Source organism: Mytilus trossulus, chromosome 2 (genome assembly GCF_036588685.1).
Source record: "Mytilus trossulus isolate FHL-02 chromosome 2, PNRI_Mtr1.1.1.hap1, whole genome shotgun sequence".
Classification (NCBI taxonomy): domain Eukaryota; kingdom Metazoa; phylum Mollusca; class Bivalvia; order Mytilida; family Mytilidae; genus Mytilus; species Mytilus trossulus.
The window spans coordinates 10837471-10862499 of NC_086374.1; the positions used below are offsets into that span (position 1 = coordinate 10837471).

The following is a 25029-nucleotide window of genomic DNA, read 5'->3' on the forward strand; positions in this document are numbered from 1 at the left end:
GGATACCTGGAGTAATACCTGAACGTATAAGACGTCATGTTGAGCTATATATACGACTGATATCCTTATACCGATGATAAAATATAGTAAATGTTTTGACTAGTTTGTGATATCATTGGGGTTGTAAAAGCGGTCACCGGATAACATGTTTTATGAAGCGCGGAAGCGCTTCATTCTAAAAATGTACACACGGTCAACGCTTTTACAATCAAATGAAATTATTGAATGCTTGCTATTAGTAATTTTTAGAAATTTTTAGAAATTATATCTACACCATCTAGGTACGACAGAATCTACATCCTCTAGGTATGACACACGTGATATCTACACCCTTTAGGTACGACACACATGCTATCTACATCATTTAGGTTCGACACACATGATATCCAAATCCTCTTGGTACGACACACATGATATCTACATCCTCTAGGTACGACACACATGATATCTACATCCTCTAGGTACGACATACATGATATCTACATCCTCTAGGTATGACACACATGATATCTACATCCTCTATAGGAATGACAAACATAATTTCTACATCATCTCGGCACGGCAGACATTTATGATATCTATAACTTATAAAAGACTATTAAACTGGGCATATAATAAAAAAAAAAGTTTTTATCATTTAAATGAATAGCTAGCTTGTCATCCGGATATTTTGTCTATTAGACTATTATTTCCTTTGTCTATTGAAAATTTTATTGAAGGATTCTTGGGGTTAGTCATTCAAGAATTTCTATGTATTTGTACATCAGCATAAAGAAATAAGAAAATGTCAAATGATTCTGAACTGTTTATTTAAAGTCAGCCTCTGTATAACAACTGACACCAGTGATTGACATTTATCAATAAGAGGGGTCATCTTTACAACAAAGGCTGTAGATGAATAAATACACGGCTATAGTGAAAGATCAGACAAAATGATCTCTGTCAGTTGGCATATAAATAGGTCGGCAATATTGGAGATTATTCCAGAAAGGATGTTCAGATTTCTTTACCTTTTCAAGTACGTGTTTCGTCTCTAAATAATAATTTGAAAACCAACGTTTTACATCAGTAACATTTTCCGCGGAAAATTGTATAATTTTAGGTGAGAAATGTGTTTTTAAAATATATATTCTTTTAGTAAGATCGAACTATTGAGAGTAGACTGTTATGAATTTAACTCTACAATACAATTACAATGCCAATTATTGTTTTATATTCTTTCAATCAGTGAACGTTAAAGCCGGTTTTAATTATTAGTCTTTAACCAAAGTCATATATAGTGGGGTATTCGAAAATTAGTACAAACCACAAACCTTAATGTTAGTTCAAGACAGTTTCTGATATGAGCTAGATGTCAATAACTCAATAAGAAGAACATATGGTCGAAGTCAAATAAACACTGTACAGACTAGAATGGGCAAAGCAAGCTAACATGCAATATCATAAGGTGTCTGACAATTAAGAAATAAAAACCAGGAGTTCATGCGATTTACTCATTTTTTGGTTTTTACCTTTGAATCGTATTTGAAAATCAGTATACTAGCATTGCCTTCCAATGCCTTTAATTATCAATTGAATATGATCATACTTCAAGCATATATACTGGACATTTTTACGGCCTCGACATTCTATGAGAGAAATCTCAAATGCAATTGGAAAGGTTAGATTGTCAATTTCCAACTTTATTATTAATATCGAGAAAACTGAATCCTAACGAATAGCTGACCTGGTCTTTACAGTAAGGGGACGACCCCTGACTTGCAATGTATTGAAAATAAATAACTTAGCAGGTCTATAGCTTCTTGGGCCTTCAGCGGTATCAAAACCCTTCAATTTTTTTTTTGACTCGCTCCGCTCGGCAAAATATGTTTAACAATACTTTTGAAAAAAGGCTAGATAAAACCAAACTAAATTAACTTTAATACTATGTATGTATGTTGTATGCAATACATGTATATTGCTTTGGAATATAAATGATTCATTTCGTGAAGAAAATTATAAAATACTTAATCTAATTACTAGTATACCAATTGTCTTTTATAATATACTTATTACTATGTATTTGTGTTTCGTTAGTCCTGTCTCGCTATGTATTATCTTAGTATATTTGTATATATATTGTCCTCTTGTACACAAGTCATGCAAGTATGTGTCTGAGGTTATGAAATAAATCTTGAATCTTAAAATTTCTGCAGGGGATACTGATCTTTTCTGATTAAATGGTACATAATGACTTGACTATACATGTAGTATTCATAATTAACAAATATTTAAAAAAATGTATGTTTTCGACTATCATAAATATAGTCAGTGTGAAAATGAATAATCAGTCCCTTGCTTTAATGAAAATGAAAAATCTTGCTTCAATAGTGCAGAAAATGAATAATCTGTCCTCTCAGTTTACAAAAATAAATAACCGATCATAAACAAATCCTCCCCCCCCCCCCCCCCCCCAGAATATCAAATGGTCGTCCCCTAACGAAGAGAATAATTCGTTTCTCATTTATTGCTTTTATCATAAATTTTAAGTGTCTCATATTTTCCCATGCTGCGAGCTTTCGTAGCCTACTGTATTGTGTGCGTTGCTGGATGTAGTACGGTGTACTATAGTTGCTTGGATCCAAGTACTTCCCTTCCATCTATGGTGAATTGTCATCGACAAGTTAACCACATCTCTTAATTCATTTCTACAGTTGGGAAATAGTTGACTATCACAAGGCTGTAACTTCAGAGAGAACTATAGAGCAATCAAAAAACAAAAATGAAATGATTGTTTCGAACTTATTACTTTAAATTTCTAAAGTTGTACATAGAAAAGTATTCTTAAAGCATTTCAGATTAAAAATGACAGCGCCAGCTTATTGCAGGTTTTCAGGATAATTTGATTGCATGTTTTTATTTCGTTTTTACAACGATCATGATGTATCTACTCCTCAACATTAAGATTATTGTTTTGATTTTCTTTTAAACTATTTTCATCCGTTTTAGATTTGTGTAAATGTTGAGATTATTGGAGTTTAATGCTAATTCTTAATGCCGCTTTTATTGTGTAATTCTTCTTTATTTCTTGTTATTTTTGTCCCATAACGAATGATTGAAATGTGAAAGTATCAAACATAAAAGACGATTTTTCATTTCTGGAATTTGAGTTGACAATTATCCCTTTGCAGTTTTAATGGTGTCTGGGTTTAATCCCAATGTTATTTGATACTAACTGTTTTCTTACAAAATATATTGTTGAATATATATGTATCGAGTAGAATTGATAGCCTAACTTTTGTGATATTGAGTGGAGCTATTAAAAAACTAGTAGGGTCTCAAGTAGAAATGACGGTCTTATTAAAGTATGTACACCACTAATAAATGGCCCCATGGATTTCTATTTCCTTAATTTCGAGTTATCACAGCTCTTTTATCTTAGGTTAAAAAAAGTGAAAATCATTACATGTCAAAGCAAAACCTTCTGACGTCTTGTACTGAAAAGAAAACATCATAGATTCTACCTGTAATGTCATATTAGAGAGAACTGGTTCCCGGAACTTAGGATGTACCAAAACAAGTACTTCCGATCTAACAAACAGGCAAAATGTACCCTCCCTTTTAAATTTCATGCCTTTTTTATCATTCAATAAAAAAAATTGAAAACAGCACGTTTGATGATTTCTGTGCGTTCGAAGCTTTTCTGGAGTTACCTTCATCAGAAACGCTCATTTGAAATCCGAGGATGTATAAGTACCGAAACCGTAATCAGTCAAAAATTGTTCTTCAATGATCACCATTCATGTCGCTTTCATTTGATACCAAAATTATCAAAATATTCTACATATTTTAAAAGTTACTCCCAAGCGTATGAACTATTTTGTGTTAAATATGTACTACTTTCTGGTATGTGCTTTCTGGCCGGGTCCGAATTAGTGGTGTTACACTTTACACTGTGGTCTCGAGTAAAACTATTGAGTATCTAGAATGGTCACCAGTAGAACTTCCTGTCTACTAGTGTGGTCTCGAGTAGAACGATTGAATAACTCGTATGGTCTCGTCAGAACTGACGATATAATAGTGTGGACTCGAGTAGAACTGATAGAGTAACCAGTGTTGGTCTCGTGTAAAGCATAAAACAACTATAGTGTAGTCACAAGTACAGCTTAATGCCTACTTGTGTGGCCTCGAGAAACCTGGTATAATAATTGATGTGGTCTCGAATAGAACTCATGATCTGCTTGTGTGGTATCGAGAAGACCTTATATAATAACTAGTGACGTCTCGAGTAGAACTGATAGAGTAACAAGTGTGGTCTCGATAAACCCTAATTAAATAACTAGTGACGTCTCGAGTAGAATTATAGAGTAACAAGTGTGGTCTCGAGAAAACCTTATTGAATAACTAGTGAAGTCTCGAGTAGAACTGATAGAGTAACAAGTGTGGTCTCGAGAAAACCTTATTGAATAACTAGTGACGTCTCGAGTAGAACTGATAGAGAAACAAGTGTGGTCTCGAGAAAACCCTTATTGAATAGCTATTTACGTCTCGAGTAGAACTGATAGAGTAACAAGTGTGGTCTCGAGAAAACCTTATTGAATAGCTATTTACGTCTCGAGTAGAACTGATAGAGTAACAAGTGTGGTCTCGAGAAAACCTTATGAATATCTAGTGACGTCTCGAGTAGAACTGATAGAGTTACACGTGTGGTCTCGAGAAAACCTAATTGAATAACTAGTGACGTCTCGAGTAGAACTGATAGAGTAACAAGTGTGGTCTCGAGAAAACCCTAATTGAATAACTAGTGACGTCTCGAGTAGAACTGATAGAGTAACAAGTGTGGTCTCGAGAAAACCTTATGAATATCTAGTGACGTCTCGAGTAGAACTGATAGAGTTACAAGTGTGGTCTCGAGAAAACCTAATTGAATAACTAATGTGGTCTCGAATAAAACTATCGGGTAGAACTGTTGCCTTACAAGTGTGCTCTCATATGTTTTCTAGTAAACACGATTCTTAAAGAAAATGTAGGTTTCGGAATTAGCGTGTGTGCTATTATTGCAGTAACATTAATGTAATATGTTATTCAAATTTGTAAGTCAATATTTATAGGGAACGATTGTTTAACTTAAAGCGGTGGTTATAGTTTTTTCCGAGAAAAAAATAATGATGATCCCCAATTTGAAAAATGAATAAACTTTCTGGTCCAGCAGATGACCAAAAAAATCCTTCTGAATTAAGATTTTCCCCAATTTCTTATAGTGTTAAATTTTAAAAAATATAAATTGATTGATAACGTCGAGAAAAACTAAATAAACTTGATTAGATAATATTAGAAAGGAAGTTTACATTTTCATACATGCACTTTTCCAAACTAAATATACCCTGAAAGTTTAAACTGACCTCATTTGTAAATAATTTATGGCTTTCTGTATGGATGTTAGACTGTTATTACCCATAGTTCACCTTAACAGCAGTCAACATCGCACGCAACAGGCATCAAACAGTTCGCGATTCGCATTCTATAAGTACTGAATTGACGTAAAGACATAGCTTTGGTATTCTATGTTCTTGTTTGTGATATTTACCCGATAATTATGATTCACTTAAATAATATTTATATCCTAATACATCTTTTATAAAAGACAAAACAAATTTAAATATAATTATTCACTTAACAAAGCCTTAAATATTCCAACTGCTTCAATAAATGCAACGATAAATAACTTTTATTATATTGTTTATCTGAGCTGGTTTCATCTAAATGGCAGATTCTTTTTAGATAAGCTGTTCACATTCACATGAAATTCAATTTACAAAGCCATTTGACACAATTATTTAAAGGAAGAAAGATTGATATTAAATGTAAATGTTGTTTTTTGGTTTAATAAATCAAATTAGTTGGAACAAAATTATTTTAGAAATAAAAAGTCAGTTTAATTTAAAATAAAACGTTAGCAAGTTGATGTCCTCGCTGTAAAAATTTACATATTATACATCATTCTATATAGTGCTCAATATGTTGGGGGAAAACTCTGTACAATTGGCTCGAATTTAATACATAAAACTGATTGTTCATAATTAAAAACGCATGCATTCTCATTGTGACTTTGAGACAGGCGAAATAAAATTATGTTCCTTTTCTTTTTTTATTAGTCGATGTAAGTTTATTGCAGTATATCATGGGAATTTTATACAACCTGTTCTGTAAATAGTCGCATGTTAACTCAAACAACGTTTTTTTTCTGTTTTAATCCTGTACAATTCCAATGCAGTTAGTCAGCTTAATCGTCATTTTTTTTTACGTCTCGTTAAATACTGATTTTATCATTCTGACATTTATGTCTTTAGAACAGGTGCCCTTGTCTATAATTGGACGCAATATCCATCAAGTTTACAAGTATTTAACAATGCAGATTAAATCTATTTGTGTTAGACCAATGTCATTTACAAAAGGTTGGTCACTTGATCTTTTTAGATCATTTAATTTAAATCAATTCTAGTGTATAAATTGACAAAACAGCCAGAGACAAATATGGTATAATTTATCTTGTATTAAATATTAAGCAAAGCAATAAGTTTTCCTTTCTCTATGTATGTTGACTATCTAATGCATTTCAATTCATTTCTCTCCATATGTCCCTTTTCGGTTAAAAATCTCCGAACATATGATACTTCATAAGCCAAAAATAAGAATACATATTTAATAATCAAAATATATTTATGATAGATATGAGTACAGTTAAATTGGCACAAATGAGTTCCGAATATTGGCGCAATTGATCTATTGGTCACATCTGGGGGGAAAGGGGGTGCAGGGGGGGTAGTGTAAATTAAAAACAGTAATTGGCGTAAAAGGACTTCGCATGCCGTATATAAGTCTCTTTAGAACAGCTTTAAATACCCTTCCGGAGCACCTTAGATCACCCCAAGTTTTTGGTGGGGTTCGTGTTGCTTATTCTTTAGTTTTCAATTATATAAAAGGATTTAAATTTGAATGCAGAATGTACATGTTAGGACTACATATCAGAGAAACTTTCATTTTACTGTCTAGATATAAGAAAATCAAAGGTAAAAGGGCCGTCATTTATCTAGAAATGCATTTGTGTAACCAATAAAACTATTACAGACTGCAATAAAAAAAAATACAAAACAAAAACAGCTAAAATTGAAATTAGAACATATTAATATAAATGAGTTATATACCTTTTTTTTATCACATGAGGTAAAAAGGCTCAGATATATTACTGATAGATATAAATCAATGTATCACCGACGTCGTACATTGTACTTCGGATTACCACTATGTTGCCACTTCCAAAATATTTCCGAGATACAAAAAAAATAATTGGCATTTTTAATATATTTTTTTTCAAATTACATGCATTAAATTTCTGCGGGACAATTCAATAACTGATAAAAATTATGTGAACTAATATTGTAATGTTTATCTTTTGTGTTTACCTGCGGTGCATGTATGAGATTATAATTGCAAACAAATTTGACACTGCCAGCATCTGTTCAAATGACAATCATTTTTCTGATTCCAAGCAACTTTTCAAAGCATACACAGTGTATAATTTTTAAAAGGTATCTCTGTCCAATGCATGAGTCAGTCGAACATTACATAATCATTTACAAATTATTTCTTTAGATAATGTACATTATAAAATCATTGTAATTAATTAGTATAATTATACCAATCAAAATCTTTCCTATAACATTTAACTGTGGTATAGTCGCTAATTTCATCGTTGATCTTTTTATAAAACATCAATTGTTTAAAGATGAGGGCTGTTAATTTACAATCGCCGCCAGTTTCCGCGAGGGTCTAACAGGAGATCAGGATTGACATGTCTCCTCACTATTATGTGTCCACCCGTTTTGTCAGGCATCATTCTCAACCGTCTATCATACGGAGCAACAATCAAATAAACGTATTTGTAAATCTCTGTCTTTATAAGTCCCTTGTCAATCCAAAATCTAACATAATGGGAATTGGTCTACCCCTGTCATCCCATCATTAATCGTAAATATCAATTTGATGTTCGTTTCATGAAATTGACACGCACTTGTGGTGACGAAATTAATCGCTCGCTTAATGCCAATTATTGATATAAGAGACCCACGTCCCATTGTTAATAATCTGGTTATTAGTGGTAATTTCTCTGGCATTAAAATTTCTGGATTTGGTCCATTCTTTGAAGTATATATAAATAACCATGTAATTTTCATTTATTAAATCATATTCCGTACGACAGTAACAAGTTGGTTTGTCGCGATGAAAGTTCATTCCGTAAATGGTAGGTTTGTTTATTTCACTTTAAATTTATTGTTACTTGCAAAAAAGGTTTTGTTTACTAAAGAAATTATAATTATTGACAAAAAATATTTGACGGGTCTCAGTACGTTTAAAAGAGTAAGACAAAACATATTTTCTAGTGTTCGATATATTCAAATTCTGCTTGTAGAATCAAGTAATTATTGTATATCTAGATAGTATTCCTTCTTAAGAACCAGGTAAAAACTTTTATTTTAAATCCCATTATTTTCGAATTGAAAAAAAAAAATAAACATTTCAACCAATAAAATACTTCTGTCCTATTGTGTTTACTTTTTATTTTTCTTATAAATTTTACTATACAAACAATTTGTATATCTACTTTTTCTAGGTGTGCTATCTGATATGAAATATTTCCATCACCTTGACGATACAAAGAAACCCCGCCACAGGTACCAGTGATATTACTTTAATTTCTACATTTTGCATGTTTATAAAATAAATTGTTAAGTTTTTTCATGAGGTGTTATGAAATATTTGGTATATTTATTCAAAATGTATAGCTTTAGAATGCAAATGACACCTTAATTTTTTTCAATAATGTGCATGAATGTGAACAAAAAGCACTGGAAAACGCATATTAGTATACTTATGTTTAAAAATGAAAATCTTCCGAAAAATGGAGGAAACAAAGAGAATCAATCAATAAATCAATCAATCAATATTAATATATCGATTCTCAAAATATTCTATTTGTTCCTTATTTCTTGTGTTATTTTTTTTTTTGGTAATTACATACAATACATGGTTACTGATGGAGATGACCGGATCACACAACCCTTTGTATTAATTGGGTTGATAATTTTTTAAGTGTTTTTTTATATGAATTAGTTTCCTTACATGACAGGTGATCTAAACATTTATAATTTAGTATTAAATAGATAATACGTAGATGCAGGTTTTCAATATATTTAAAAATAATAAAAAAAATCACCAAACATCTTATTACCATAAAACTGCATAGGTTTTAAATTATCTTATAACTCATAAAATATTTTTATAAAAAAAAAAAAACACCTGTTATCCATTGTTATGTTTCAAAACAATTTTTTTCCATTCTAATTGTTTCAGAACTATATTTCCTCCTTTTAAATTGATAGTTTCAGAACTACATTTTCTCCTTTCCAATTGCGATGTTTCAGAACTACATTTTCTCCTTTCCAATTGCTATGATTCAGAACTACATTTTCTCAATTGCTTTGCTTCAGAACTACATTGTATCCTTTCCAATTGCGATGTTTCAGAATTACATTTTCTCCTTTCAAATTACTATGTTTCAGAACTACATTTTCTCCTTTCCAATTGCTATGTTTCAAAACTACATTTTCTCAATTGCTATGCTTCAGAACTACATTGTATCCATTCCAATTGCGATGTTTCAGAACTACATTTCTCCTTTCCAATTGCTATGTTTCAGAACTATATTTTCTCCTTTCCAATTGCTATGTTTCAGAACTACATTGTCTCCTTTCCAATTGCGATGTTTCAGAACTACATTTCTCCTTTTCAACTGCTATGTTTCAGAACTACTTTTTCACCTTTCCAATTGCAATGTTTCAGTACTACATTTTCTCCTTTCTAATTGCGATGTTTCAGAACTACATTTTCTCCTTTCCAATTGCCATGTTTCAGAACTACATATTCTCCTTTCTAATTAATATGTTTCAGAACTACCTTTTCTCCTTTCTAATTGCTATGTTTCAGAACTACATTTTCTCCTCTCCAATTGCTTTGTTTTAGAACTACATTTTCTCCTTTCCAATGGCTATGTTTCAGAACTACATTTTCTCCTTTTCAATTGCTATGTTTCAGAACTACATTTTCTCCTTTCCAATTGAAAGAAATGGAAAAGTCTTTCCGCAAAGCGCCCTATCCCGATGTTGTAACAAGAGATGAACTAGCAAAGAAATTAAATCTCGCAGAATCACGTGTTCAGGTATGTAGTTTTTTTTATAGATGCAAATTAACCCTTTACCAGGTGCACTTTGCTCCAACGCATATGTATATATAGGGTACATAACTAACCGGATTTTCATTTGGTATTTTGTTTTCTCCGGTACTTTCGTGTTGTTGTTTTTTTGTTGGCGAATAGCGTGAATATATAACTAATCCTTAATCTATACACAAAAAATCTAATATGACGTTCTTTTGTAGCTTTGGTAACAAACCCATGCTCTAATTCCAATAAACATGGGCTTCACGTGATTGACGTCACAATTAAAATTGCAACATCAGATGAATTGTGATCAAAGCCGGAGATTAAAAGGACATTTTGGCGAAACTGTGTGAAGTCCAGTAATGGCGGACATATTAGCGATTAGTTGTATTGTTAAACTATAATTGATCGGTCGCATTGCATTTGAAGGATTACACATTTTTACGTTTGCGCACCACTTTGGTTACATTTGCGATCATTTATTTTACAGTTAATATGGGTATATATAAAGTATGTCGACAGTTATTTAAAAAATCCGACAATACCAGAATTCACTCGGGTTATTTGAATGAATCTTTTTCTTCAGGTGGATCATAGGTATATATATATTTCTTGAGATAGAATTTCTTACACTTTGCCAAAATATTTACCATGCTCTTTTCAAAAATATAATTAAAAAGAATAGAACATCGTGCTATTTTAAAAGCTAGGAGTGGTTGAAAATTGCCTAAATTTGGTTAGATTGTTCATGAAAAACACATTTGTGTGCATAAACGAAATCTATGAAATAGAATTTTGAAATAAATTGTGAGAAGATAGGTTTCAGTTGTACTAATTTATTTGATTCTATTATATCAGTTTGGTGTTCGTAGAAAAGCTTTAATTGTAGGCTCAAAAATAATTTTAACATTAAATATTAAAGGAAAATAATGTGTACATAGTTTACCAAAAAATATATTTACATGCATGGGAAAATTATATTTCAATTCTTATTAATTTTATTAACAATTTAAAATACTAGTTTTTATCATTCTTTTTTATATAACAATACAGCAATATTTTTAAGAAACAATACTCTTTTTTGATTGATACTAGTATCATGAACTAGTTTTCATCGAAGTTTTTCTTATCATCTAAGACGGTGAAATGAAATAAAACCACTCATTTTTTTTAAATAATGAGTTGCACGCACAGAACAAAATGCCTCATTTCATTGTCTTCTTGGTTATCTAACATGAACATATTAATTTTGATTCGTACATTTGTATGTAGCAAGATTCTGACGGCGCCTGGATTATAAATATGTACTTTATTATAGGGCTGTTTTTACTCTTATTATTTTTATTCCCAATCATTTTATGGGCATTATGTTTTCACGTGTATGCGTCCGTGCTTCGTACGTCTTATCGTCTGTCCATTCGTCCGTCATCTGTCCCGCTTCAGGTTAATTTTTTTGGTTATAGTTGTGGGTCAAGGTGGTTTCTGATGAAGTTGAAGTCCAATCAACTTGAAACTTGGTACACATGTTTCCTAAAATATGATCTTTTTAATTTTAATGCCACGTTAGATTTTCAACAACAATTTCACGGTCCACTGAACATAGAAAATGATAATGCGAGTATTTACATTAAAATATGTCTTCCATGAGGACAAGTTTAAGATCACAAAAAACATAATTTCTATATCAGATCTAATGGATATAATGGATCACAGAAGTTTGACATTGAGTGAATCTGACAATGGACTCCGATATTAATGCAGTAACTACCAAACCTTACGGCATATCCGATTTCGTCCTTCTTTTTTTAGGGGGAGAATTACGTTATTCAATCTTTTATTTTCTTTGTATCTTGTGTACTGTTGTGAAATCTTTCATGTCTATCTTTCGTTCATGCCAACAATAGTTTGTGTAGTTTTCCCTCTTTTTAGTTAATTTGCCATCTTACAAAACAGTGAAATACGGATTCTTGTTATCAAAAGATTATCTGAATTGTTTTAAATTGTTAGTTAGAAGAAAAACATTGAAAACATAGATGATTATTAATCTTCATTCTTTTTGCTAGGTTTGCTTTCATTGAGAGAAAATTTATTGCATTAGTTTTTAACATATGAATCAGTGTTTACAGGATTAAATATTTTTATAAAGAATAGCATATCGCCTTCGTTTGCCTTCGTCTGACCTTGTGTACAAACAATGTTCAATCTTTGTTTATTCAATCATAATTTCCTTTTTAGAAATAATAAACTGTTTTGGGTTTTTTCTTTTATCGACCTTGGGAGCTGTTTAGGCTTTTAATGCTACAAGTGATCGGATATCGGATTCCTCCATATGAAAGGTACGACATCAAAATACTACCTTCGGCATAACCTTAGTGAGTGAAGTGTAAACACTCTTTTTTATTATTGCAGATTTGGTTTCAAAATAGACGGGCGAAATGGAGGAAAGGTATAACTCCACGTGTTGAAATTAACCAGGATGGTAGGTTCTTTAATTAGTCATCAACAGTCCTTTTATGCGTCCTCATCCTTCTCCTCCTCTATAAAGCGAATGCAAACACCTTGTAAGTCTTTTATCGATTTATGAATTTTTATTTTAGTTCATTTATGTTTTGGAGTTTAGTATAACCTCAATTATCACCGAACTAATACCCTTTTTTGTTTAGGGGCCAGCTGAATCAAGTCTTCGGGTGCGTGTGTTCTCGCTCTGCTAAAGATAAATTGGTAGCCTTCGGTTGTTGTTTGCTCTTTGTTCGGGTTGTTGTTTCTTTGACGCATTCCCCATTTCCATTCTCAATTTTACAAATGCATTTTCGAATTTTCTAAAACTCGATTACGCTTTCATAATGAAATGCTATAGGAAATGTACTTTGAACTGCATGATTGTATAAACGTTCATTTAAATCAAGATTTATTTTCTGTTTCTTGTAAATTCATATTTGTAGAAAGAACAGGTAAAGAATAAACAAACATACACAAATTTGAGGGTTTAGATTTAATTCAAATATGTTGATGCATATTCCTTTTTGATGAAACAGATAGTTAAGGTGTTCAAAAAGATTGGTAATCCATCAAATAGATTGAAACTCCAGTTACGAAGTTCGAAATTCGGCATCTGAATTTTAATACTAAGTTAAATATACAAAATAACCGACTTTACGAAATAATATCGGAAAGAAACTATAACATAAACTGAAAAGTCTAAGAGGATTCTTCATGTGCTTCTTCACTGAATGGGCAATCTTTAACTTATTACAATATATGTACATTGTAGACATTCAGAGTTTACCAGATGATTCCATGAAACCAAATGCAGAACAAACAGAAAGTGAATTGATTCAAGAGTTCCCAAGACCTGAATGGAATCCATGGGGATTTCTCGGAAACTATGCATTCCTGTCCCAGCCTTGGTATGGGAGATACGCCGCTGATTATGAATTAGCACATCGTAGTTCGTTCCACCAGAACTTTAATATTTCCAAGGACTATGCACCATGCTACTCTCCCATGAACCTTGTCAAAACTGATGATTCATCAGCTAATTTGGAGAATGAATCATCAGAAATAACAAAACCTGGAGCCATATAAATTATCTAGATAATCGTGCAATAACTATTTATGATCATATTTATTAAATTACAGTCCTGGTATTTGAAATATATATTTTGTATAAATTCTTAAATGAGTTAAACAACGTATTTACTGTGTAAAATACTTATTTATTTTTATATATAATTTGCCGTTACGTTACAGAATGAGAGAGTGAATAAATACCAAATTACATCATAGAATAGTAATACATCTTATAACCTCAGCTTATAACAAATGTCATTGACTGTATTGATTTTTAAAACTTTTTGAATAGTTTGTTCTTTTTTGAATATTTTGTAACAAGATTGATCATGCAAAATAAGAAGGAACTCCTGAAAACTTTGGAAAGTCGAACACCGTCGTCACAGAGATGAATGGTTTTCATCTTTGGCCTGCTTTCGATAGGTTATTATAAAATTGATTTGAAGGTCAAAAGGTTATGAATGACTTTGACCTTAAACAAAGTTGTTATATAAATTCAAAATCTGTTTATAGAATTGATGCAATAGGAATATTTATATGCTAATTTGTAATAACATTTGATTACAAAAAAATGTTTGATAAATAATTATATGGATCATTCTAACCTTTCTGATACCATGAGCTCTCGATCCCACCAAAACAAACCTGGACCATTCTAACCTTACTGATACCATGAGCTCTCGATCCAACCAAAACAAACCTGGACCATTCTAACCTTTCTGATACCATGAGCTCTCGATCCCACAAAAACAAACCTGGACCATTCTAACCTCTCCGATTTCTAACCATTCTAATTTTGGCCATGTATTACCATTCTAAATCATTCTAGTATTGACCATTTGTGATTTTGTAGATTTCTAAACAATCTTATGTTGATTATTTATGACCTTGAAGATTTCTAACTATTTTTATATTAAATACTTGTAACCTTATTGGTTTTAACGAAAACCTGTCATTTTTCTTATAAGTGTTAGAAATAATCTCAATTTGTTCTCCTCGAAAAAATACACTTGGGTAAAAAGCCACAAATAATTTATTTCGCGAGTCTAAAGAGATTGAAATGTATTAGGTGTAATATAGAGCATATTTATCAAATATGACTTGTCGACGTAGAAACCAAACTAAACCCACCAAATAATAACGCAGTCAGCTTGACGCTGTTTTTTAATACAGTCAAATTATAAAACATCGACATTTACACCCAACTACAAATTTTATTTTAATGAAACAAATATTACTAAACACAGGAAGTAAAAAGTAAAAATAGTTCAGAAACAGTCAACCAGGCTGTTTTTTTTTTATTTAAAAGTACGATCATCAATTTGTGGAAACTCATGATCCAAACTTGGAAATTGGGGACATACACTTTGATATGAATAGAAATGCGGAAACAATAATACTAATTTCGGATATTTTTTCTTCAGAATATCGTGTACAAAAGTCTGGTACGGTTTTTCGCCATTAATAAAACGTACAAGATTGAATAATGATTAGTTGTTAGTAGCCAGTCTGCTTCAATTTAGTTACAACAATTTAAAAACCAACACTGATGTCGATTGTTGTCTTCTTAGAAAACAATTCGATAACTTTTGGACATGCATGGGGCCAATGATATGACTTTGGTAATAAATCAATTTCTGCATGTGTTTAACGTGTACAATTATTGCAAGAAAATAATGTCACAGATGAAAAATGTAACTGAGGAGCCCGCAACAAAACCGATTTCTTTGATGAATTTAGGCCTGTACATAAAAGTCATTCTTATGTAGTTAAACGAGGAGTTAATCTTTGGTATCTTTAACTTGCATTTCTTGTTCACATGGCCACTGTTTATTTAAATTAGGAAATAGTAACAAACAAGGATTTTAACTCCCTCAAACAAAATTGACTGAAGATCGATTTGACTATCATTTAAGGTCATTTTTGCACATAAAGCTTTTTAACTGTTTCGGTTTTTCGAAGTTTTCAGTGGGTTTGAGCGTTCATGATGAAAGTTAATCCGGAGAGAAAACGCTTTGAAAGCATATAATCTATAAAGTGCCGTTTTCCTCCTTTACAGAACTGAGTCGTTATCGCTGCAGGTTGACCATCAGTCCCAGTGAGTACCATCATCTCAGTAGTCAGTACTTCGGTACTGTCGTCAATTATAACAAAATCGTTCTGAAATTGTTCATTCATTAGTTATCAAGAACCAAGGGTTTCATCTTCCTCCGGTAAAAGTTGACATTATTCGAATTTCCCTGTTATTCTTTGCCTGTTTTGAGAGTTTGGGTCCGTTCGGTGATCACGAGTCTTCGAAACTTTATGTCGCTTTCATCCATCATGACAGTCAATTAAATGAGCATCCCTTTCTGAAAATACCATATTAAACATAACTGTCTTCATCGAGCGCGAAAAATAACAAAACTGTATGACTGTAGGTCTGTTCATTTATTTTTCAACGCAAAACCAATATACCCTTTTCATTAATCTGTTTAGTTTAATCTGCAAAATATACATAATATTGTTAGGATGACGAATTACTATGTACACCTCCAAAGAAACAATTTATTAACCAGTAATTGCACTTTGCACTAGACTGGGAAAGTTGTGACTTCTGATTAGATATACCATGCAAAGAGTTATACTTTTTCGAAAATGCAATCTTTAGGCCAAAAAAATTAACCTGTTCAAATGGGTTAACGCCATAACTGTATCTAGGGAGAGATAAAGACCTTGTATTTATTTCTTTATATGTTTTATTGCATATATTTTAATTTATTTCCAAGGCTATATATTTCTGCATGAGAATACATTGTTCTCCAATTTTACCTGGTCTTTGGTTTACGTTAGGTTTCTATTTTTCTTTTTGTATATAGTAAATGAAATTGTTGATATTGCAAACATTTCCAGAGTGACTTGATAAAGCTTTCTAAACTAAGTCAAAGATGGCCATCGCTATTGTGAGTGTATAGCAGTCAATTACATGCAATATAAAAACATGTTTGACTGACGTGTTACACCTCTCTTAGTTTATGTTGATAATTATAGCGGCCCACGTGATTCTGTATGACTGACCTTGTGTTGTTGTTGAAATGTCTATGGTAGATAAGGTAATGACGAAAATAATCTGGTGAAAACATTTTGCAGACCAAAAAAGCTGAACTTATTTCGAGAGCAAACAGACCGACAGCTTTTCAGACCCTTGTTCGTGATAACGTTCTTGCAAACTAAATACCAAGAAGAAATTAAACTTTTTATGACATAAATAAAAGGAGATGAGTACTTAAGTCTTTTGATATAAGTAGATTTATCTTGACCGATTTCGTTTTGTACTTTTAAAGGTAAGCAATAATTATCTATAGTTAATTCAGTGCCGCGGTAAAGTAAGTAGTTAAGTACTAATATAAAATCTTCATTTACCGTACAAATACGGAAATTTGGGATATAGACAAGATTAAACAGTAGTAATCAATTATTAGTTGTAGATTTACTAAAGTTCACACACCGATCGTATTACAAAGATATTACTTTTCTCTCTTCCTTCTCATTAAGGATGTAATTTACTCTCAAACATTTTGTCTGAGAAGGATTACACGGTGATGAGAAGCGATCTTCATTATTTAAAGGAAATCATTGCATCTGAAGAGTTTATTATATTTACGTTACACTAAATTACTTTCATATTACACTAGTCTGAAAAATATGTGGTAGATTGTTTCAGTCATATAGATCAAAGAAGATGTATGGTGAATATCAACGGGGCAGCAAACCAGAAACTCAACTGACCAACAGTCATCTAGATGTCAACATTCAGCTTAACAATATACATTGAAATTAAACGTACTATGTATACACTATATGTAAATGATCGGAAATATGAAATGTATTTAGTACGAGCTTTAGAGGCATGACGAAAAGCGAGACTCATTGTACCTATACTTTTCTTATCCTTTAAATTACACACTCCACTTGAAGCCTCCATTGTTCAATCCAAATAGTCATCTCTGATAATTCAAAGAAATCGACATGGTTTACAGGGTGGACAGCAAAGAGAATAAAGTACTTATTCACATAACTTCATGCTCAACATGGAAGCGGGCTCACACGAGACTTTATTTGCAAAAGTTTTCTCTCAATTGTATGCGTGGTGATGAAATTGCACTTCTGTATTTTATTTGTAACTAGTAATATCACCAGCATTGCTGTAACTTACAAAGATACATCTTTCACTGATTGGCCCACGCGTTTAGTTTATGGAATCAGATGGCATATAATGCTCCGTATGATGTCTCTTTTTTCAGATTTGTCGCGTTTCATCGAAGATGTTTACGTGTACTGATAATATTCACGCACAGTTATCCAGGATATAGTGTTGAGGTATAATAGACACCTATTTTTGGGGTCATTTGTATAGAGTTGCTTCATGCCAATCAAATCACCAGATCAAGTATCAACAATGACACCTTAACACTTTCACTTAACCTTCAGGAACCACAAACAACTCTAAAAAAATATGTACATTGTATCTCAGACTAAAATATCGACCAGTACAAACTCAACACTATTTGGATTAGATGTGAAAATGTCATCATTAACAGTCAGAAAAGTATGATCTTCTGCAATGCCAAAATATAGTGCTTAACTTCATATGAATGAAATGAAATTTTGGGACAATATGGAGGAAACATCAACCAAATTTCGCAAAAATATATTTATGGTTTTCAATAGGTTTTTTTCTGGAATCAGCTCTTTTAAAAACAAGCCGAGTCTAAAAGAATGGTAAAATATTTATTGAAACCAACAACTATCTTCAACATCGAAATTTTACAAAAACAAAAACAGAAAAAAATCTGATCCAATTATATGCATTGCTCGCAGTTCATGAATGCTACAAAATACTTTAACTTTAAATACAGTTCTAATATTCCACAATCCACTTTTACATCGGTGGTCGTCAATTGTATTCTCATCAGCTTATGTCCTATTTATAGAGACAAGTTGTTGTAATGTAATCAATCAAGTATTTGTCGCATGCGGCACAGTTCTTTCTTATTTGGAGCTCTATTTTCTATGGCGAATCTTTAATTGTTTCTGTAAAATTTATCCACGATTTTTCATAGACATTGGCAGAAGTTTGGAGTTTGACATATTGTAACAACACCTGTCTATTCTTAAAGACTACATCGTACCTTTATCATTACTCTCTATATATAAACTCATCACATATACGCTTTTTAAAAAACACGATAAATTTATATAACTCTAATTCAGATTAAAAAAAACAATGTATGAAAATTTAAAAAAACACATTTTGACATGAAAATATGAAATCATAAATTGTTTGCGTGTTCTAAATTAGTAAAGAATTGATACCATCATGTACATTTAAACTCATTAAAACTCGCGTCTCGTGTTAAAAAAATTACTCCCCAGTGTTCCCTTTTAATATTAAAAAGAAATTATCATTTATGATATCAAAATATTATTAATCTTCAGGCATAAAGTATTAGCTGTTTTTAATCCTAAATGAAAGCTATATTGCAATATACATACACAATTCCAATGCAAACTTAAATTCTTGTACTGTTATCTGGTTTATGCCGTGGGTAACATCACCTACTAGTTTGCTCTCATTAAAGGACAATCTCTGGACAAAAATTATTGTATGTTCTAATTTGAGTAGATTTTTATGAAGCCCGCCTCAGGGAGCGGGATTTTCTTGTTGTTTTGAAGAGCCATTGTTTGCCTTTGGCTTTTGTTTTATTTACTTTTTGGTCGTGTTGTTGTCTCCTTGACATTTCCACTCAATTCCATTATGTATCATTTGCCAATTTCACCTCCACTAGAAAAATTCAAAACTGAAAATCCTTATGGTAAAATGAAAAGCTGAAACACATCAAATGAATGGATAACAACTGTAATATTCCCGACTAGGTTCTGACCTTTTTTGTGTAGAAAATGGTGGATTAATTTTGGTTTTATGGCTTACTTCACCTCTCACTTGTATGACAGTTGGAAAAATATTATAATTGACATCTGTACATTTGATACTAGAGTACATCGAGTACTAGTACCATATCCCGGCATCGTTAACATTAGAAAATATCATATTTATACAGCTTTTAGTGTGTGTTAGTTATTTACATACAATATTCCATACTTTATGAATTATATACCATTAGTAATGTCAAAAAGAAGCTAACCATTAAGATTATCACACATATAATTATCTTATATAATCAAAGTGAAGGCTATGAAAATAATAGTTTGTGTTGTTTTAGTAGAAAAATGATATAGATATATATATACATTTTATGTCTGTAGATGTTTTAGTTATCAAATACTGAAGAAAACAGAAACAGCAACATAAAAATAGTTATAATTTAAAGAAGGAAGAGAAAAAATAAGTAGATTTCTTTTATCATATTGAAAGTAAAATAAAAAAAATACTGAACTCCGAAAATATTTGAAACGGAAAGTACTTAATCAAATGGTAAAATCAAATTATAAAACACATCAAACGAATGAACAGCTGTCATAATCCTGACTTGGAACGTGCATTTTCAAATGTAGAAAATGATGGATCGAACCTTGTTTTATAACGCATAACCTCTGACTTGTATGACAGTCGCATCAAATTCCATTATATTTACAACGATGCATAAATAAAACAGACATAATAAGTAAAATGGTCAAAATAGGGGTACAGCCATCATCACCGTGTCACAATCTCAATCAGAACAAAAAACAAACAAATTATCTATAGGCTTATATTAAATTACTAGAACATGTTCAACATACCCACTATCTATGGAGGTATTTTTTTCTGTTTTATAACTTGCTGGTTAAGGATATAAATCCATGGGCGAATTATTGCTAGTATTTAGGTCATGCCATGCATTCATACTTATTATGTATGAAGGCATTCTTTCTGTTTTAAAGGTTACTCTTTTATTATATCAATATATGGTATCATGTTTATATATTAGAAACTTGGTTGTGATTGTCTATGCAATGATTTCTGTGGTCTATAAGTCAGATGTTCAACTCATTGGCATATCAGCCCGATTTTCTTACAAAACAGGGACAGGTGTCATTTGACCAATCTAAGGCATTTGCTCTGATAATACCTTAACGTGGGTATCATTTCCTGGTCGTCAGACCGTTGGTTTTTACTTGACTTAAATCCACCAAGACATTTTCCACTTTATGGACAGAGCTTACTTATGATGAGTCTTATGTAGACGAAACGCGCGTCTGGCGTATTTACTAAATTTAGTCCTGGTATCTATGATGAGTTTATTTATAACCACTGGGTCGATACTACTGCTGGTGGAGATTTATTTCCCCGAGGGTATCACAAGCCCAGTAGTCAGCACTTTTTGTGCTGACATGAATTGTCATTGATATGGTTAATTACAAATTTACTGTTAACAAATTTTTGAATTTTTTGAAATACTAAGGCTATTCTACATCAGGCATAGATTACCTCAGCTGTATTTGGCAAAACTTTCAGGAATTTTGGTCCTCAATGCTCTTCAACGTCGTACTTTATTTGGCTTTTTAACTTTTGTGGATTCGAGCGTCACTGGTGAGTCTTATGTAGACGAAACGCACGTCTGGCGTATTTACTAAATTTAGTCCTGGTATCTATGATGAGTTTATTTATATACAACTTGGTTTCATAAAAGACCGAGTGTTTAACTTTCAAAGTATTCAGATCTTATCTTACCATAATACACTATATTTATCATGGGAATATATCATTGAGCGATGCTCGAATCCCCATATATACCGTATTAGGTCACTAGCACACTATGAAACGAATTTATCTCACCGACTATCTTGACGTGTGAAACTAGTGACCTATCAAAATGAGCAAGGCTTCAATACTGTTAGCATAAGGAAACTACTTCCATTGATCCTACAACAACAGATACGAACAATAACAACTTGTTAGGTTTAAATGTGTTTTATGAACTTACTTTAATCTTTATCATCACTTTCTTCGTCTGTTAAACCTTTACGATTTTTTTCTCAGTACCGTTTTGTTTTATAAAGGAACGTTACACCACTACTTACCGTGTATGACGTAAGCCCCACCTCCCTACTACATTTTAATAATTATAAAGGGACGTAACACCACTACTAACCGTGTATGATATAATACCCACCTCCTACCAATCACATTCCTAGAAATGTGTAGGAGTTACGATAAACTGTGTTTATTCCCTAACTAAAACACGGACGGGTCTATAGTGTTGTACATATTTACAAGTGGCGCGCGAATAAAAATCAAGTGTATAACATTTGTAGAGAATGAAAACAAACTCATAAAAGTTAAATAGTTCCTAGTGTATTACAATACAATTTAGATTTTTGATAAACGGGTTTTTTGTTTGTTTTTTTTAACATTCTGAATTCTTTATTGCACTCTATGCTGTTTTAACAAATTACTTAATGTACAGCATTCCATCAAGTATTCCTGTTACATACAATTATAAAAGTTTTTCATTGTTACTTATCTTGAACGACCCTTGGTGATTCTGTGTTTTTAACCTACAGACATATTCCCAACGAACACAAAGAGCTAATCAATAAAATCTAATTTTGTCAATATACTTTTTGGTAACTGACCCAAAGATCATAAAAGTGGTTGGTTTAGCTAGCTATCAAACCAAAATATAACCCTCAATTAGCAGGTTTTTGTTTTGCCTACTCTGTTAATTGAGAGCGTTTGCTTTTGTCAAGTTTTGAAGGACTTCAAACTTTTTGAACTTGGAGTTCGTTATTTTCCTTTGAGCTGTATACTTAAAACCAGATTAATGACAGTCATATATTCTTGAGCACTGAGAAGTTTGAAATGTCTGATTTGTCAAAAACATAACACGCAGTAACATTTAATAAATGAAACAGTGTTTTAATGCTATATCAGGTTTAAATAAAACTAATTATGAGTGTATACAGCAGGTCTACATTGCATGACAAATTCCTTAGACAATTAATTATGATTGTTAGGTTGAACAAGCTAATTTTCTATGACTATTTAATATTTTATACCTTTTCTGTTTTAAACAGTGTTAAATAAACGGAACAAAAGTTTAATGAAAACAGTTTGTACAAAAGCGAATGTATCACAATTGACAGTTTCTCCTGAAATCCAGTTTTTTTCTTCAAAAAGATGATTTTGCATTTTAAAAATTAAACTTTATGAATATATCAATGTCAATAAAGTTTATAAATATCTAACGCATGACGTTATGTATTTTGCACTATTGCAGCAAGTTTGTGAGAAGAAGTCCATTTTAATTGCTCCCAATATGGAAACGAACGCCAGTCTTGGTATATTTAAAGAACACATTCTAACAATCAAATTTGATATACATCATGATTGTTATGACGCTAGAATAACTTTACGTATTGTCGAGTCGAATATGTCTTAAAGTGTGAAAAATTTGATGCTTTTTAATTCCGAAAACAACTCATTGATATTGTTTTCTTAATTGAACAAAATCATAATTAAAAGTTCAAATTAGTCAGTGTTTGTCAAATAGCATAGATGGACATGATTAGGGGTTATTTAAAGATTGTCTCGTTATGATTTACTTATTGAGCTTCTTTCGTACACATGGCGTATTTGGGCATAGAAATACAAGTACTTGTCGCAGTAATGGACCCCTTGAGGGATTGTATTTCTTGTCAGATCGAATAAACAAACATTACAATTATCGGACCACTTCGGACGCGTCAAATAATATGCCAATCCACAGTCCTATAACTATGTAGACTTAGAACAACTTGAAAGAAAAATTGAGGAATTTTAACGTAGTGAAAATTGTGGACAACCTTAATGCTATGCTATGCAATGCTAGTGTTTAGAGAAAGATTGGATGGAATACAGGGTTTCTCCATATTCAATTGGTTTTTTTCGCCAACTCCTTCGCCAAATAGTACGTTTTTTGCCACTTTCAAAATTTTGTTTGACAAGTAACATGAATATATATATTTTTTTTAAAGATTTTCCGTCTTCCTAACCTTCAAATAAATGATTTTTTTCATTGTTGTGTATGATTATTATCTTAAATTTTAGTCTACATTTTAACGAATAAACACTAAACAACTACTTATTAAAAGATCCTGTACATATTACAATGAAGATTATGAAATCCTCATGTTGACTTTTTGGAACACGACATTCATTTTCAATAAGTTTATAGGAAATGCATTTCTCTTTTAGTCGAAGTTTGGGTTTTCTTACTTTCGAATATATTTCAAAATGTTGAATTGGCTACCGCCATCAGAAAATCCTGGTGGGATCAATATTATCAATGCGAATTTTAGAATGTACAGTGCATATGGTATGTTGCTGTTAACTCATAAGTTTGAGTATATACATTCGAATCACACATGATAATTGGTTATACCATAGCGTTTTTGTTTTATTTTTTGAATCACAGTATTTGCAGCTCACACAAACGTTACACGATAAAAGGAGCCATTGCTGCATTTTCGTTGGCTTTATTATGCAGTTTTCCTACTCAAATATAACTTTAAAATTGTTATCATTTGTCTAAAAGCCTAGTAATATTTGCACCTGTTGTCATATACATATATATATGAATATTTGAAGCAATAAATCATAGTAATGTCTGAAATGTTATGATACCCTTAATATAGCTATTAAGTTTTGACATATATAGCTGCCTGTTGGTTTTCAATTAAGTAAAAGTCTGTTCGTAAATCTATTTATACACAATTAAACCTTTTCACTTTCACTTACCTCAATCCAACTTTCATAATACGCATGCACTGAAGAGATATGATTATTTCAAATGGACACTTGTTCCTTAAAAATAAGTTGAAAATTAATTTGTAATTGCTGATATTGAATATTTTCATAACAACATGCCTTAGTCTATTTGTCCAATGTAAGATATTATTTGTGCTTTACTTTCATGATGTTAAATGTATACAAGTAAAGACAACAGTAGTATACCGCTGTTCAAAATTCATAAATCGATAGAGAAAAAAAACAAATCCGGGTTACAAACTAAACCTGAGGGAAACGTATCAAATATAAGAGAACTACGACACAACCGAGACACAACACCGAAACGTAACAAACACAGAAACAAACTATAATGTAACAATGGCCATTTTCCTGACTTGGTACAGGGCATTTTATGAAAAAATGGTGGGTTGAACCTGGTTTTGTGGCACAC

General features: G+C 31.7%; 1 protein-coding gene across 2 annotated transcripts; it reads left to right on the forward strand.

Moving 5' to 3' along the window:
* The first annotated feature begins 8170 nt into the window (after window positions 1-8170).
* Window positions 8171-14116, forward strand: LOC134704893 (homeobox protein aristaless-like). Of its 2 annotated transcripts, none has more exons than XM_063563677.1 (5): window positions 8171-8281; window positions 8651-8711; window positions 10132-10255; window positions 12665-12734; window positions 13527-14116. In XM_063563677.1, the coding sequence occupies exons 1-5, from the start codon at window positions 8260-8262 to the stop codon at window positions 13838-13840; spliced, it is 591 nt and encodes a 196-aa protein (XP_063419747.1). In that variant the 5' UTR covers window positions 8171-8259; the 3' UTR covers window positions 13841-14116. The 2 variants fall into 2 exon arrangements, with proteins under 2 accessions (XP_063419747.1, XP_063419748.1); XM_063563678.1 differs by having other exon boundaries at window positions 8234-8285.
* Window positions 14117-25029: the final 10913 nt, after the last annotated feature.